This window comes from Diabrotica virgifera, chromosome 2 (genome assembly GCF_917563875.1).
Source record: "Diabrotica virgifera virgifera chromosome 2, PGI_DIABVI_V3a".
Taxonomy (NCBI): Eukaryota; Metazoa; Arthropoda; class Insecta; order Coleoptera; family Chrysomelidae; genus Diabrotica; species Diabrotica virgifera.
The window spans coordinates 101,040,029-101,056,919 of NC_065444.1; the positions used below are offsets into that span (position 1 = coordinate 101,040,029).

General features: G+C 32.5%; 1 protein-coding gene across 9 annotated transcripts in view; it reads right to left on the reverse strand.

The window, feature by feature from the left end:
* Nucleotides 1–16,891, reverse strand: part of LOC114343928 (uncharacterized) — a 215,803-nt gene that overhangs the window by 74,881 nt on the left and 124,031 nt on the right. For 8 of the 9 annotated variants that reach the window (XR_007696454.1, XM_050643896.1, XM_050643895.1 and 5 more), the window contains 7 exons: nt 12,697–12,747; nt 12,502–12,573; nt 8,469–8,549; nt 7,750–7,887; nt 7,626–7,688; nt 1,699–1,776; nt 895–989 (listed from right to left, as the gene is read on the reverse strand). Coding sequence is in view for 8 of the 9 variants with exons in the window: in XM_050643896.1 (XP_050499853.1) it covers nt 895–989; nt 1,699–1,776; nt 7,626–7,688; nt 7,750–7,887; nt 8,469–8,549; nt 12,502–12,573; nt 12,697–12,747 (578 nt within the window). In the remaining variant the exon portion in view is untranslated. The remainder of the gene's footprint in view (nt 1–894; nt 990–1,698; nt 1,777–7,625; nt 7,689–7,749; nt 7,888–8,468; nt 8,550–12,501; nt 12,574–12,696; nt 12,748–16,891) is intronic. The other variant, XM_050643899.1, reaches the window with a different exon arrangement.

Genomic DNA, 16,891 nt, shown 5'->3' on the forward strand with positions numbered 1-16,891 from the left:
TCGATATTACGTGAAATAGCTTAAAGAAATGAGTATTTAACAGTACACGGTTTTTATGACACTCAGTGTAACTACTATAGTATGTAACAATTGTTTTAATTTCTATATGGATATAATAACAAAATTTATGTAAATCTGACTAATTTTTTGTCAATTTATTTATTTATTTATTGACAATTTAAATGAAAATAGCCGATTTTAAGAATTTTCTTTTATAAGTTACCACATTTTACCAAAAAACTGAAAAAAGAACCGATTAGTTTATTGAAATAGCTTTAAAATGAGTTAAAGTAAAATAGAATCGGAGGTTTGTTTATCAATAAACATTAATGAAAGGTATACATTTGCGATAGGCCCCGTGTTGGCTTAATTCGTTACTGTTCAAATTTATTTCTTACGTTTTAACATAACTACCTGAGGTATTAGATTTAATCCATGGTTTCGAATTCACCTGTAGACGGTTTCGAGTTGGCAGGTTTAGGTAGTAGAAAAGTTACGAATTGGCCGGTGTACATGTTAATCTGAAAATGTTTTTCATTAAAAGTTACGAGTTGGCGCGTGTCCACAATATCTGGGACACGTAATGAGCAACGATATAAACTGCTAAGACTGATAATACAGAGAGCGATAAGAGGAGGAAGGAGTATAGAAAGAAGAAGAGTTTCCTGGTTGAATGATTTAAGGGACTGGTTTAAATCCAGTTCCATATAACTCTTCAGAGCAGCGGTAGATAGAGTAAAGATAGTAATGATGATATCCGATTGGGAGACGGCATTTAAAGAAGAATACCTATATGCTTATTAACCCAAAATTGATTTATTTTACTAACTAGATTGGATGTCAAATAAGTCAAATATATAACCGCCACCAAATGTATACAACAAATTTACTCACATATGTTGCATGTATATCGTTAAGTTCTTTTAAGCTGGCTTTTCTTTCAACATTTCTACTTGGAGTTGGCATGATATTTTCCAGATAGCCATATTCTACAAATAAAAATTTAATTGACATTTTTGGCACAAGAACTGAAATCTGAAACAATCTGAAATTTTTTTATGGACTGTTGCAATGTAAGTAAATTTTAAAAATTTCATTAATTTTCCCGTCATTGCTTAAATACCAATAATTGAGTGCTAACCGAAAAAATTTACTTTCAATTACCTATAACTCATAGTTTTTGAGTTATTTATGAAAAATCATTATAAAATATGCATTTTTTACGAAAAATTAGAATGCTTGATCTTTAACAAGTCAAAAAGTATTTATTTATTTTAATAGCTTGATATAACAATTTTTGTTTAGAATTTGTCTCTCTATCGATGTATGGGGTTATTTTTAACAAAATAATTTTCACTTAAAAAACTAGTAAAATCCTTCATAAAAGGTATACTTTATTTATAAATCCCTTTTATAAAGGATTGTACTAATTTTTTGTGTTAAATGGTATACAGCCAACTACAGGACGTTATTTTCCTTGTGGATTTTGAAAAAAAAAATAACGTTAAATGACTAATAGGGAAGAATTTGATACTAATTTTTTACTCCTCAGAATGTAAGTTCCAAGCCGCAATTTTCATGCCCAATATGGGGGCATGTTTAGCTAAAATTGTATCATATCGGATTGTTCATTTAATTTATCAATTATTCAATTTATCAGTGTACAATTATTTAGTAAATTAATTATTTTAAACTTACCAGTTTCCTGATCTTCTCGGGAATCCAAATTATTTTTTACAGATTTTCGGGGAATTGATAAGGGCAATATTGATGATGCTAAAATTGTAAGAATATTTTAAAGCCTGTTAAAGTTATCATATCTTAAAATTGGATAACATTTTCCACTAATTTTTAATATACCATTTATTTATGCACATATTTGCACATATTTGCTTCTACCATGCATACATTAGAATGTTTTAAATAAAGAAAAAAAACAATAAAATCTAAATATATTTTAATAGAGAATATTAGACAAAAATGTAGTCATTCAGAAATCAACTTCTCTGTATCGTTTTTTTTTTTGGAGAAAATCCAGAAATTATATTATGGGAGTCTGGGAGTCAATAGAGATTTTGACTTCGGAAAAAATTAAACAATATAGAACTTTTTGTAATTTGGTTAAGAAATGTTTCTTCTTCTTTAGGTGCCGTGTCTGTATTCAGACGTTGGCCGTCATCATGTTTACAATTTCCTGAAACCTCTCTCTATCGGCTGCTGCGCGAAATAACTCTTCTACTGTACAGCCACACCATTGTACGTCCATGTCTCACAACCATACAATAGGATAGACCACACATAAAATTTCAGGACCTTCTTTCGAATATTCATCGACAGGTTTCTGTTACATAAAACCAGTTTCCAGGTCATGAAAGCCTTCCGTGATATTTCGATCCTAGTTATTATTTCTTCACCAGAGTCACAATTTACATTTAACCAGCTGCCATGCCAAGGTACTTGAGATGATTTACCCGTTCTATCTCCTCTCCATCAAGAGAAAGGAGACCTTGATCAATATTAATCTTTCCAACTACCATCCACTTTGTCTTTGAAATGTTGATTTTAAGGCCTCTACGATAACTTGCTTCACTGACTAGATTTAGTAGCGTCTTGTCGAGAATGGCTGTATCGTCAGCGTATCTAATATTGTTGATTACTTCTCCGCCTAGCCTTACTCCCTCTTGTCTGCCATCCAAACCCTCCCTAAAGATTTCTTCAGAGTACTGATTAAAAAGTGTGGGTGACAAAACACAACCTTGTCGTACTCCACGTTTTATCGGTAGTTTTTCAGTACGACTGTCTCCAATTTGAATAGAGGCTACTTAATTGTAATATGTATAAGTATTTCAGCAGTCTTATATCGTAGTGGTCAAGTCCTGCTGCCTGCAGGCAATCGAAAAGTGTATCATGTTCAAGTGTGTCACAGAAGGAATACTCGGTTTTGTATAATACGTAAAAGTTTCTTAAGTGTTTGACTCATCAAACTGATTAGTCTAAAATCGCTGCATTTGGTGGGCCTGCTTTTCTTTGGTAATGTTATAAACAGTGACTCAGTGGCGGCCGGTCAGGGTCGGCAGGGTCGGTAGTGCCGACCCACACATTTATAGATATAGATTTTTTAAATATTTGTATCTCTGAAATAAAAAAAAATCTATCAGATAATACAGACTAAATTTTATTCATGGTTTTTAAAAGAATTTGATCAATCCGAGCGTTAAGTGATCCCTGCGCATAACAGACTTCTCAAAAAACCAATGATCCGAGCCATTTATCTGACTTTTCGGCTAGCCGTCCCTAACATCCGTAGCTTGACAATTTACACGTAAAACTCAACGACGACGTAACAAGTCGATGAACAAGCGAACATTACTTTTCTCCGTGGGCAATAGAAGATACGGCATGGCAGGTTACGCGCCAAGTACGGCACATTTCGATCTGCCGGTCGGTGTTTCATTTGGAAGCATGCATCGGTAGAAATTGTCAAAAATATTCACGCCGTTTTACGTCGTTTAATTGATATTGAAATTTTTTTAAGTTGTCAGGAATTATCATTTAGTGGACATGATGGATCGAAGCATTTGTTAAAAATCAAAGTAATTATAGAGAATTAATAAAATTGTTTTAGAAATAACTATTTACTTTCTGATTCGAAGTGTATTCGTAATACAGAATGAACTACATAATACATATTATAATCAAATAATTAAATTTTGAATAACGTTGTTGAATCTGAGATTTAGAAAACCATTTGCTTTTCACTGAAAGTAGATGAAACTTCTGATTATCATGTCATTCACAATTATTATCAATTATTTTGTTCGATACGCGTTACGTGGTAATATTTATGAGAGGTTTTTAGGTTTTAGAGATGTGAGTAAAAGCAATAAGGCGGAATATATTTTTGGTGTTTTAAAGAACAGATTCAAATTTTTTTATACCAAAAATAAATTGGTAGGGCAAACTGGGGCAATCTTATGACGGCGTTGCTGTGATGAGTGGTGAATTGAATAGTCTCCAGGCAAAAGTTAAAACTATTGCATCACAAGCTTTATTTACTCACTATTATTATATGCGCATATAATGAATTTAGTTTTACATGATACGTGTAAAAAAATAAAGAATATCGACTTTTCTTGCCAGTTTAGCTCACCTAAACGGATTACTGCTTTAGAACAAATTTGTTTCGAAAAAAAAACGAACAGTTTGTCAGACGCGATGAAATTTTAAATCTCGGTTAGTTTTATCTAAGCAGATTATCTCTTATAGTTTTAGTATCTGTAGTAGATTTTCGTGAACAGCTTTTGGAAGTTTTTGATTTTATTATCGAAGGCGATGATTTTGAAAGTGGCGATACCTCGATCCGTGAAGCAATCGGTTTGAGAACTTTATTAAATACTAATGACTCTTTCAATATTTTTTTAAATATTTTTAAGACAAAGTTTGCCCAAGATATTCCTTGTTGTTCAAAATCAGTCAACTGACATTATTTATTCTAAAAATAGAATACGAAAGCTGGTGCAAAATCTCAGAGATTTTCGTAATGATAGTAGTTTCCAATATATACGCAGTGACGTTTTGGATTCGCTTGATATTTCCGAACCACCCCAAAAAAGACAACGACATGATACATATCTCGAAAAACGAGTAAGTATATCTTGAAATTTTGGATACCTACTATTATATGCAAATAGATACTCGTTTTTCGAATTTTGAAGATTTGCAAATTTTTGACCTCTTTGACGATTTAAAATTTAAAAGTTACGTTCGCCAAAGAATTTCCAAGATATTTATTATTACAAGTTAGGTACTTAAAAATTATGCTGGTCCAAATATTTTCAGAAAGTGGGATAAGTTGCACAATGTGTATGTATAATTCTATGTAGTAAGTACTGCAATTCATTACAACAAACTGTTTATCAATTTTCTTATTACCACCAATTTCTGCCTAAAAAAACGGGATTTACCTTGTCTCAAAAGAATCAACACGTATTGTCGAAACACCATGAAACAAGAGAGAATTTCAAGTACATCAAATAAAAAAAAAGCAAAAAACAACAAAATCTCCTATGATGAATTAAGCCTTTTAGTTTGATGGTATACCTATATGAGGAGACAAAAAACCTTGCCGACCCTGTCTCCAAGGCCACGAGCCGCCACTGCAGTGACTCCTACCAATCATCTGGTATTTTTCCTTCGTTGTAAATTTTGTTAAAGAAAGTGGTCAAGTAGGTAAGGCTTTCCTCATCCAAAAGTTTAAGTAGCTCAACAGGGATTTGATCTGGTCCAGGTACTTTATTGTTTTTGGCTTGTTGTATTGCTTTTGTGACTTCCGACTTCAGTATACTGGGACCTTTGTCTAATTGGTTGTCGCCTAACTACAGGAAAACTTTTTCCTTGTGGATTTTTATTTTTTTTGCCTTTCTTAATGGCGGTACAGGCTCCTTTTTGCAATATTTTATTTATTTATCGAGTAATTTCCACATACTTACATATTTCTGAAATTGGGCTCTGTACCGCCATTCTTTATTATATTACGAATATGTCTACCAAATATCTCGACAAAATATTCAAAATTACAGCCGCAATCTTGGACCGCGTTTGTTGTTACCTGTTGATCGCTATACTGTATGCTCTTAAGGTATATAGTCTTTAAAATGCACTAGATTATTTAAACAACTTCTTTTTGAGAAAATTATACAGTATGTTTGCGTAACTTAGAACCTATTATAACTAACTGGATAACTTTTTTATTATCAGTTTTACAAAAAAAAAACTATTCTTTATAAACTACTTTGCATCGTATAAAATCTAAGATGCAACCATCAGGTATCAAATTTTATAAATTTTATACGAGGTATGTAAAAAAATATGAATTTCATAATAACAATTTTTGGTACAACAGGCTACTTTACTCTTCAACGAAATTCTATTTTTGACATAACTCATATAAAATTGAGATTTTAGACCATGCAGAGCATTTTATGAAGAATAACTTTTTTTTCGTAAAATTGATAATAAAAAAGTTTCCCATATTATGGTTCCTAGTTACTCAGACATACTGTATAAGAGCACAAAATTTTTGAATTTTCAAATTGTAATGCCATATTCGGATTCTGAAATGGAAATAGAAACATATTTTATCCAAGGAAAATGATGAATTCAACGTAATTTTTCAAATGATTTATACAAAACAATTGTTATTGTTTAAACAATTAATAAACAATTAGCGGCTAAATCTGTGACTAGAACTTTTTACCTTAACATGTCTTGTATATAACTACCAAAGAAAGTTTGTAGAAAGAAAAATATAAAGAAGTATTTTGTATTTTGACAACGAAACCCGATTTGGGCTTCGAAACGTTAATAAATTCATTTTTTTAGTATAATTGTGGCTTATTTCCCATAGAAAATAGTTAATTATAAGAAAAATATAAGCTTGTAATTATTCCGAAACAATGCATATTTTCTTTCTTAACAATCGTCTCTCAAAGTTAACAATAAGAAAAATGCCCACAGCTTACAAGAATTACAATAAAAATCAGGAAAAATGCACAAGGGAACAAATTTAAGTAACAGTACTGAATAACGAAGATTTTTTTACAAGACGAATTGCTTAACATGATGCTTTTTCCAACTTTTTCTAGTTTAGGTTAATAGGTAAGTCTCTTTAGGTTTTTACTAGGTACATACTACCTCGATGGTTGGACCAAATAAAGCATGACTGCAGTCATATGGCTACTCATTCTCCGAAACAAAATAACACGCATAGGAGAGAGATAATTGGACCGCGTTATGTAATAACGGATTAACCGCCAAAAGTCCAAAATCGAGATAATAGTGCCATCTTGCAGCTAGGGTGCAAATCTATGTATAAAATTATGTTTTTTGTAAAAAATTTAAAAAAAGCTGTTTTTAAATGCCTGTATTAAGCGACATTTTTTATTTTATTAAAAAAAATCTCACACTAGGATTTGTAATATCGAACTAAACGCCAATAATGGTACATAATCCATTGTCATAAACAAAAATTCGCATCTTTGTAAGTGTAATAACGAATCAAGCGCCACGAATAGTCGGTTAATTCTTTATTACAAAACATAACATATTTACTAACGTTTAAGATATCGAATTAAAAGACATCCTTTGTCAGTAAACATCAGATTAAGCGCCAAATATGTCTCTTAATCCGGTATTCGGATCTTAACTCATGCATATCTTAAAAAATCATTAACGAATTAAGCGACATTTGATCGAATAACTTTTAAAATATAAATTATTTTTAAAAAATTTTAAACACATGTAAAAGTCTATTTACATTTGCATTAATATATTAAATATGAAACATGTCAGTACTATATTTTTGAAATAATACCAAAAACAAATTTAAAATCTTTAAACCGATTTATCTCAAAACTACATTTTGGCGCTTAATCCGCTATTACATAACGCGGTCCAATTGGACGAAATAGTCAAACAAATTACATGACGCCACTACGTCATCATAACGAAGGAGAAAAGATAGAGGAGGGGGACTACCTCTATATTACCAAAATATGTGGTAGTCAGTGTATGGAATTTATATATTCATAAGTTTAATAATTATTATTAAAAATAAGATATTTTACCTTTTTCGTTATCTTTTATTAGCCTGGGAGGTACAGGTGGCAAATTCATGAAATTCATAGAAACTATAACGAGAATATTTTTATGTATTAATATCTATACTGTTTCACTTATGTAAGTTCTTACCTTCTTTTATTTTTACATCGTCTTTTTTTAATCTAGGTGGAAGTTGAGGTTGATTCATATAAATGTCTTCTTTTGTTTTTGCGCCATCGTTTAGTAATCTCGGAGGAACTGGTGGTAGGTTCATATAATTAATCGAAACTAAAAGAAATATTTATATAATTTATTATTTATATGAATAAGAAAACCTGTTAATTAAAAGGTTTTTCTTATCAATCAAAATCTTCATAGTTTCAAAGATGACCTTTTCAAAGATGAGTTTTATGACGTTCAGTAAGAATCCAATAAATGACACCAGTATCACAATAAACGGTACCCAACTTGAAAAAGTACACGAATACAAATACTTGGGAACCCTTATCAATGAAACAAGTGACCAAAATCACGAGATAAAAAGACGTATTGAAATTGCCAGGTTTATTTTTATAAAACTGCTGTCTTCCGAGATCGGACTGCAAGACCGATTTAAAAAATAATATACCTATAACAAGTAAGACCTATCGTAACCTTGTGGAATATAAACTCTGCTGAAGAAAAATGCAGATGACCTGAACCATTTGAAAAGAAAATTGTTGAGAACGATTATTTGGTACAGTTGGGAGCAACATGGTATCTATATGTTTGTTAGAGGTTTTGGAAAGGATTTCTTACTTTAAAAAATATATAAGTAAATACGTTTTTTTGATACCCCACTATTAAACTAAACTAAAAACAGAACTTACTCTTTTCCTGATTTTCTGTTTGACTAGAATTATCTTCAGAAACCGTCCTAGATCTAGGTAAGGGCGGAATTGATGGACCCACTAAAATAATAAAAATATATAGTACTAAAAGGAAGATGTATTATTTTTTTTCAAAGCATATTGAAATGAAGCTTTTAATGCTTGTTTTGGCCGTAACCACTGACTGAAAAAAATGGATTAAAACGTTTGCTGACTTGTCCGATAATAGCACTATAACATTATATTATAGTAGGGGAGGAAAGTACCTATACTAAATTGGGTTGTGTAGATTAGGTCCTAAAACCAAAAAAAAAATTAAGTAAAGTTTTTCATTTAAGTGGTTTCCATTTTTTATTTTAATTTTCCATGTCCAACAATAGCTTTTTCCGATTATAGCGCCCTTTTTCTACAAGTCGAAAAAATTGCTCGAATAAAGGTTAATTATTTTTACGTAAGAAATCCAAATCTGCAATTAAAAATGGGGGCTCCTATTTAAGATTTTAAAGTAACCTCAGTGGGGGTCGTGTTTGATGTTATTCGATAAATTCTTCAAAAATATTAGACATGTAATTTTTAGATTTTCGATTTGACGTTTATTTCTCGAAATATTCGCTTTTTTCTTGTGAAACTTTGTGACTCGCCCATTTCATTATGCCCTGATCAAACCGTCAGATTTTTGAAATATACACTGTTCTGCATGTACTTCACTTACCTTATGTTAATCTGACAATTTGGAGTTTTTCTAGTGATAGAATTTTTTTCGGGCCCTCCTTAACGAACTTCCCTGTATTAACATCCAATTTATGGTAGGGGTACATTTACAGGAAACAAGGTTCCTCCCCATGTGATAATCTGACGCGTTCGAGTAACTGCAAAAATCCCCGCTTGGGCTCCCCTACCATTATGAATATCATTTGATATATTTTTATTTCCAAATATTCAATTACTTTAAATTTTTTTGGAAATTGATCTAATTTGTACAGTTTTTATGACTTAGTTGCACCAAATGTAACTTAGTTGCATTGTTATCCGAGCTTCAATATTATTACGACAGTTCCGTGAGGTTTATTCCATATAGAAAAAATCCTTTAACGAAAAATAATCGCCAGGAGGGGGAAAACGGTCTCCTTTATTTAGATGGACTACCCAACAGTTGATCCGGATGTCGATAAGATTGTTATAAACAAAGAACTTGCAGAATTACAGAACAGCGATTTTTCGCAAAACAAAACATTTTTTTTTAATTTTTTGGGTAATTCTAAGCAAAAATGGTTTTAAAAGTTTTTTGTAGGATGCATAATTTTTGAGATAAACGCGGGTGAACTTTCAAAAAATCGAAAAATTGCAATTTTTGAACCCGAATAACTTTTGATTAAAAAATAAAATAGCAATTTTGCTTGCAGTAATTGAAAGTTCAAGTCAAATTATACCGATTTTGATTATTCGCATTGTTAAAAATTAATTTTTTTATTTTTAAACAAAGCTCTAAACACATAGTGCTTGAGTGATGTTTTCAATGCATCTCTCATTTAAAATCGAACGAGTAGGTACAAGTGCAAGGGCCCGCAAACAGACTAATTCTACCTAGCATGCATTAAAACGCATGCATTGGGCAATGGGTACGCGACAAAACGCTTAAACACTATTTGTTAATAGCTTTGTTTAACAACAAAGAAATAAATTTTTAGCAATGCAAATAATCAAAACCGGTATAATTTGACTTGAACTTTCAAATGCGGTAAGCAGAATTGCTATTTTATTTTTTAATCAAAAATTATTCGGGTTTAAAAATTGCAATTTTTCGATTTTCTTTTTTTTTAAGTTCAACCGTGCTTACCTCGAACACTGTGCATCCTTCGCAAAAACTTAAGAACATTTTTTGCTTAGAATAACACAAAAAATACAAAAAAATGTTTTGTTTTGCGAAAAATCGCTGTTATGTAATTCTGCAAGTTCTTTGTTTATAACACTTATATATCTTATCGACATCCGGATCAACTGTTACCCAAAAAATTCGTGTTCTACGGGTCAAAATAGATTAAAAAACTTGAGAAGTCTATCTAAATAAAGGAGGCCGTTGTACCCCACTGATGACAGCACTAAAAAGAAGTATTAAAAAATCTAGAATGTTCCAGATATCATCTAAAAATTCCCAAATGTCTAGTAAGGTCTGGAACGTCAGGAAATGTATGTAAACACAGGCAGTTGACAGTTTAAGAAAAGTAGTACTTTGAATAGTCATTGTGTAAAAGTTGTAAAGAAGTATTGTAATACTATTGATGTTTGAATAAAATTATTTTCAAAAGTGTAACATTGGTGACAACGGTGGGGTAAATGACAGTTTAGATAGGGGTTATGGATTTTGACAAGAGCTATGAGTCATGCCGATGCAGTATACTCGATATGCAGTAGAATATCTGTATCTTTAAAATTTTCTATTATATCGGAAATGGGAAAGTCTCGATGGAGTACCTACTTACAGTTCAAAAAGTGGCATTGCCAAAATCACACATTAAAATTGTGTTGCAAGAACTTCATAGCAGCCTTTATGTAGAACATTTTGGAGCAAAAAGAACACTAGCCAGAGTTCGAAACAGATTTTACTGGATCAATTGTCGTCGACATGTAGAAGGTGGGTTCAAGAAATACCATTCATGTAAGGGTAGAAAATGCCTTAAAACAATACGTGGTGGTAAGATGGCAGAGTATCTTTCCGGTGAGCATTTTGAACAACTTACAGTAATATTTTCTGTCCACTTCCAATGACAGAGAGATTAAACAAATACTTAATGTTTGCAATGGAATATATTTTTTAAAATGGCCTGAAATTCTAACTCACATCAAGAAGTGACTACTATAGCAGACGCATTCATAACACACGTCGTATCAATACATGGAGTTCCTTTAGAGGTACATTCTGATCAAGGACAAAAATTTCAATCAGAATAATGGCAAAAATTAACGAAAATCTTGGGTTTTAAATAAATTCACACTACGCCTCTCCATCTGCCGTAACAGAACTGTTTGTCAATAACTTTAAATGTTTCTTGCTGATAATAAAAAAATTGGGATACTTTAGTTACTCTTTTCTGTTAGCCTATAAAAGTTCCGAACATGAAGCAACTGGTTATTCTCCATCGATGATGATCGCCTGAAGAGAAATGAAGTTTCCTTAAGATCTTATTTTCCGAAGATTGATTCCCTGGGAAGAAGAACCTTCATCCCTGACGTACATCGAGGATATAAAGAGAAGAATGAGCAGGCTCGTCATGCATGTTACCGGAACAATTTTCGAAAGAGATGATCCACTATGGTCATACAATCCCAAACGTAAGAAACTTAGAAGGCCCGGACACTGTTCTGCAGAAAATTAACAGTCTAATCTACATTATCCAGATTTCATCTAGAAATAAACCTACCACGGTAGTTCATATCGAGAGCTTAGCTCCATACCATGGAACTGATATACCCTGTTGCCTTTAATCCGTCCCTGATAGAGCCATTATCCGACGCGAATAACTATAAAGAGAGAGCGTTATTAATCCCTGGTTACATATAAACCCAAACAAACAACAACAAATAATCCCTGGTTACACCAATAAATCTTAAGCTTCAGCATAGCCCAGCTCACTTACGTTGCACCATAATAAGCTTTGCTTCTGTAGGTAACTCTAAGTTATATAGGCCTTTCTTTTTAAGTTCTATTAATTGATTACCAACTAAAGGTATATAAAAAGATTGTGATTGGATCATTTATGCCTGGTTGCACCAATAGATCTTAAACTCGAGCTTAGCTAAACTCAGCTAATGCTTTAATATTGGGGCCACACTAGCATCTAATACCGTTAATTATCGCATTATTTGCATTATAAATATGTCAAATATTGCAATAATTAACGACATTAGACGCTATTGTGGCACCAGCATAAGGATTTACACTTATATTTAAGCTTAAGGTACGTCTTAAGGTTAATATCTGTTGGTGCAACCAGGCATTAAATAAATAATCGGTAAATAATAACAAACAACTTACACTCTGATTTAATTTCTTGAGGTTTTGTGCTCCTTGATGGTATGTTTGGAATTGGTGATAGATTCATGTAGCCTAAATAACAAAGGTGTAAGTTATAAAAGAATAATTAAAAAATATTAAATCTATTAAACAAATTTAACATTACCGAACATAACCTTGGTTACTACTACTAATTTTAATGAACCTAATAATTACCTCCATCCATTTTGATGTCCTTTGTTGAAGGTTTAGGTAGAGGACTAGTAACTGAAAGAATTTTTTTAAATATTAATATAATTAATCTATAATATTATAATTGTATAATAAACTTATAAAAGTAAAAATTCCTAGTGGCTCAGCTGTATTCTAGATGAACTAGAGAAAAAAATGGCATTAGAGATCAAAAGACGAGTAGTAAAGTTAATAATCTTTGTAGACAAAAAAAGAGAAAACACATAAACAAACAATTAATGGACATGGAATTGTTCAAAGAAATAAAATAAGGATATAAAACAAAAATTAATCTGTTTAGGAATAGCAACAGCGAAATAACCAGTACCACTAAAAAAAAATAAATAGATTAGGGAAACATATTTTGAAAAACTGCTGACTGAAAACTCTAACAATCATCATGTAGAGCACACAGAATATTAACTATTGGGGGAAGCAGAAAATGAACAGAATGAGACAACAAAACCTTCAACGATAGAAGTTGAAAAAGCAATCAAACTGCAGAAAATTAACAAGACCCCTAGATGTGATGGAATAATCACAGCATTGGTTAAGTCATCAGGAAGGGTAATACGAAAAATATATATGAGGTGATACGCAGAATATGAGGAAATAGAAAATGCCTAAAGAGTGAAATAAAAGCATCGTCTATCCAGTATATAAACAGGGCGACCATTTTCTTTGTCAAAACTAGCTATAGAATAATCTCCTTGCTGTGTTGTGGATATAAAATATGTATCAGTATACTTTTAACCATAGACCCCTCATAGAGAAGGTCCTCGGAGAAAATAAGTCAGGATTTAGACCAGAAAAATCAACCATCTGCCAACGATTCACGGTTAGTTAAGTAGGATTCAAGAAAATCCTGGGAACATGCTATATATGTCTATTTCGTCGGCTTTAAACAACCATAGAACTAAAATACTACCCCAACTAGTTATGCTCATCCGAATGATGATGACAGACACAATGGCTTCGGTAAAGATAAGACAAGGTCAGATCCATTTCAAATAACACAAGGTGATGGGCTGGCACCAACATTGTTTATTTTAGCATTGAATACGTAGTTAGAAATGGGTCTACCCCAAAATTCCGACAGCCAAAATCCCGACAGCTACAATCCCGACGGCCAAAATCCCGATACGCCAGAATCCCGACAGGTTTGATAAGTTTCTTTTTGACATATAATTACATTTATTTCTTGTTTTTTGTTTATGGCCATCTGTTTTTTATTTTTTGTTACTATAAACAAAAGTATTTACCATTTAATATGAACTAATTTTCTAAATAAAATTTCTACCATGGGTATATGAATTAAATTATTTTTTTGCCAATATATAGTCCAATAATATATTATAATCCGATCCTAAATTCAAGTTTACTTTCATAATATAATAGATATTATCATGTCACTTACAACCTATCATTTGAGTAAGTATAGCTTTTATATTATACAATGAAGTATTTAATAATGTTTTCTTTTAAAATACATAATAATTAGTACCCGTACTTATTAGTAAGTAATTAATTTTTCAATTTCAATACTCTATAATATGATTTGGTATTGCATTTGAAAAGGAAACAATAAATATTCAAAATGTAGCGGTCGGAAGTTTTACTTATGCGAGGATTGTTGCATGTCGGGATTTTGGCCTGTCGGGATTCTCGCGTGTCGGGCTTCTGGCGTGTCGGTGTTTGCCGTCGGGATTTTGGCTGTCGGGATTTTGACTGTCGGGATTTTGGGCGGTACCTGTTAGAAATCGGCAGGGCCTATTTTACCACTAGGCCCGTGAGGCACTTGCCTCGGCCCGCATTTTACTGGGGCCCAAAAAGGTCACCAAAAAAATGTTTTTATTGCAATAACAAAATAAATTTTCAAAATTCTTTCATTTTACGAACAGCTTATTTTTACGTAAGCAATCCAAATCTGCAATAAAAAAATGGGGGTTTCCATTTAAGATTTTAAAGTTACCCCAACCCCACCTCCAGGGGTGGAGTGGGGGGGTCGTGCTTAGTGTCATTCGATAGATTTTTGAAAAATATTAAACACGTATTTTTAAGTTTTCCGCTCCAGTCTTCATTTCGCGAATTATTCGATCGTCCCGCGAATTATTCGATCGTCTCAGGTGACGAGTTCTACCCTGGGCACCAGGTAAGTCGGAGACCATCGCCGTCATGAAATTCGTGTTCAGTGACCTCCAAAACCCCAAAGTATTAAAATTAAACTCATTTCCGTCAATATTTTTTGGGCTCTAAATTTTTCATTTTCCATCTCTTCGAGGTGCACTTTGCAAACGCATTTTCTTATGCACAAAAAATTTTGCCGGAGATCAATTTAGTTCACAAAATTGCCTAACACTCGAATCGAATGTAAAAAGTTGCATGACGATTCACCTTACTGCACAAAATTCCTAGGTTTAATGCTTCATTGCCTCGCCTATAGGGCTTTTCATGGATTGCCATTTTAATCCGGTCAACTTAGACATCAAAATGCTTGGCAAATAACAAAAATTGCCGGAGAGCCAAATTTTGGTGGAGAGCTAGGGTATACCATAACAAATAAAGTTTAAAAAGTCCCCATCGATCCCATGTGTGCGTCAAAAGTTATTCGGGGTCAAAGGTCAAAATTTGAGATTTGTTGGATTTTTTTCGAAAACGGTAAGTTTTATCAAAAAAAAACCTCAAACCAAAGTTGTAGAACTTAACCTTCTCTACAAAAATTGTCCTTGCAATTTTTTTCCTAAGAGTTACTATTCCTGAGATATCGCGATTTTAAAAGTTACTTTATACATTATATGCACATAATAAGCCACGTATAATATACATATGTGGCCCTTAAGACAAGTATAAATGCCTATTTGTGTCTCTTTTATATAGTATATTATACTATTCTGAAAATATTTCTTCAAAAGGTAATCAGTCCCAACCTCTATCCACGTGGCCTTGAAAAATATTTGGCTATACCATTGTTTAAAAAAGAACAGATTGTCTATTATAGGCAATGGCTACAGTATTGTCCGTAGGTCTGGTTCATAATATTATCTGTTTCTTTTAGTGCTAAAGGTTCAGTTCAAGTGAATATAAGTACTTATTACAAGCGTCTACCATTTAGTACCGTTACCGTTATTTGTACAATTTTATAGTTTTAAAAATGTCCCAGTAGCACCGTGAAAGTTCACGAAGAAGAAGTAGCTATAGATCATGTATTATTATTTCAACGCATGAGTATCACTGAAGCTTTTGAGGATGAGATTGAAAAATTTTTTGAGTATGAATTAGCTCCTTACTCCTTATCACTTTTCGATGCAGCTGAAATGTGTAAAACAACAAAGTCAGCAATTTATGATTGCTTTGAATCAGTCAATACTTAGGTTGATCGTAGAAACGCTACTTACATTATTGATAGAAGGTACCTACTACATCACGTTGTGTGGGATCGAGAAGAAACCTTTAGCGTTATTTTTGATAAATATGTTCAGTATCTACGCAGACATTACGGGCTTACACTGACAGTGGTATTTGACGGCTACAATGACTCGACAAAAAATATTAACGCTGCAGAACAACGTCGTCAAACTACAAAAACATCATCGGGTTCCGAGATTATCTTTGATGAAAATATAACAGTTCCAGCGAATCAACAACAATTTTTCGCCAACATTAATAATAAATCTCGTTTCATTTCCATGTTAACTGACAAATTAACAGCTGCGAATATTGAAGTGAAACAAGCTAAAAATGACGCAGATGTCCTTATAATTGAGACAGCAATTGAAAAATTTAAGGCAACAAACACAACAATTGTAGTTGGTGAAGATGTTGATTTGTTGGTAGTTGGTACTAATTACTGCAAGGACTCCAGTAGATAAAGCTATTTATTTTCTGAAACCTGGAAGGGCTCAACAGCGAACAGAGATATATTCTTCGAAGAGTTTATCGGCTTATCCCAAATGCCAAAAGTACATTTTATTTTTACATGCGATAACCGGCTGCGACACTACGTCCGCAATGTACAGAAGGGGCAAAACATCACTACTTAAATTATTCGAAAAAAAAAAGATTTGACTGACTGCTGTAAAGTTTTTACAGAACTTGATTCTACACCGCAAACAATAATTACGGAAGGAATTCGCTTTCTTCTTGCGGTTTATGGAGCTCCAAAAAAAATTATTTGTCTTGA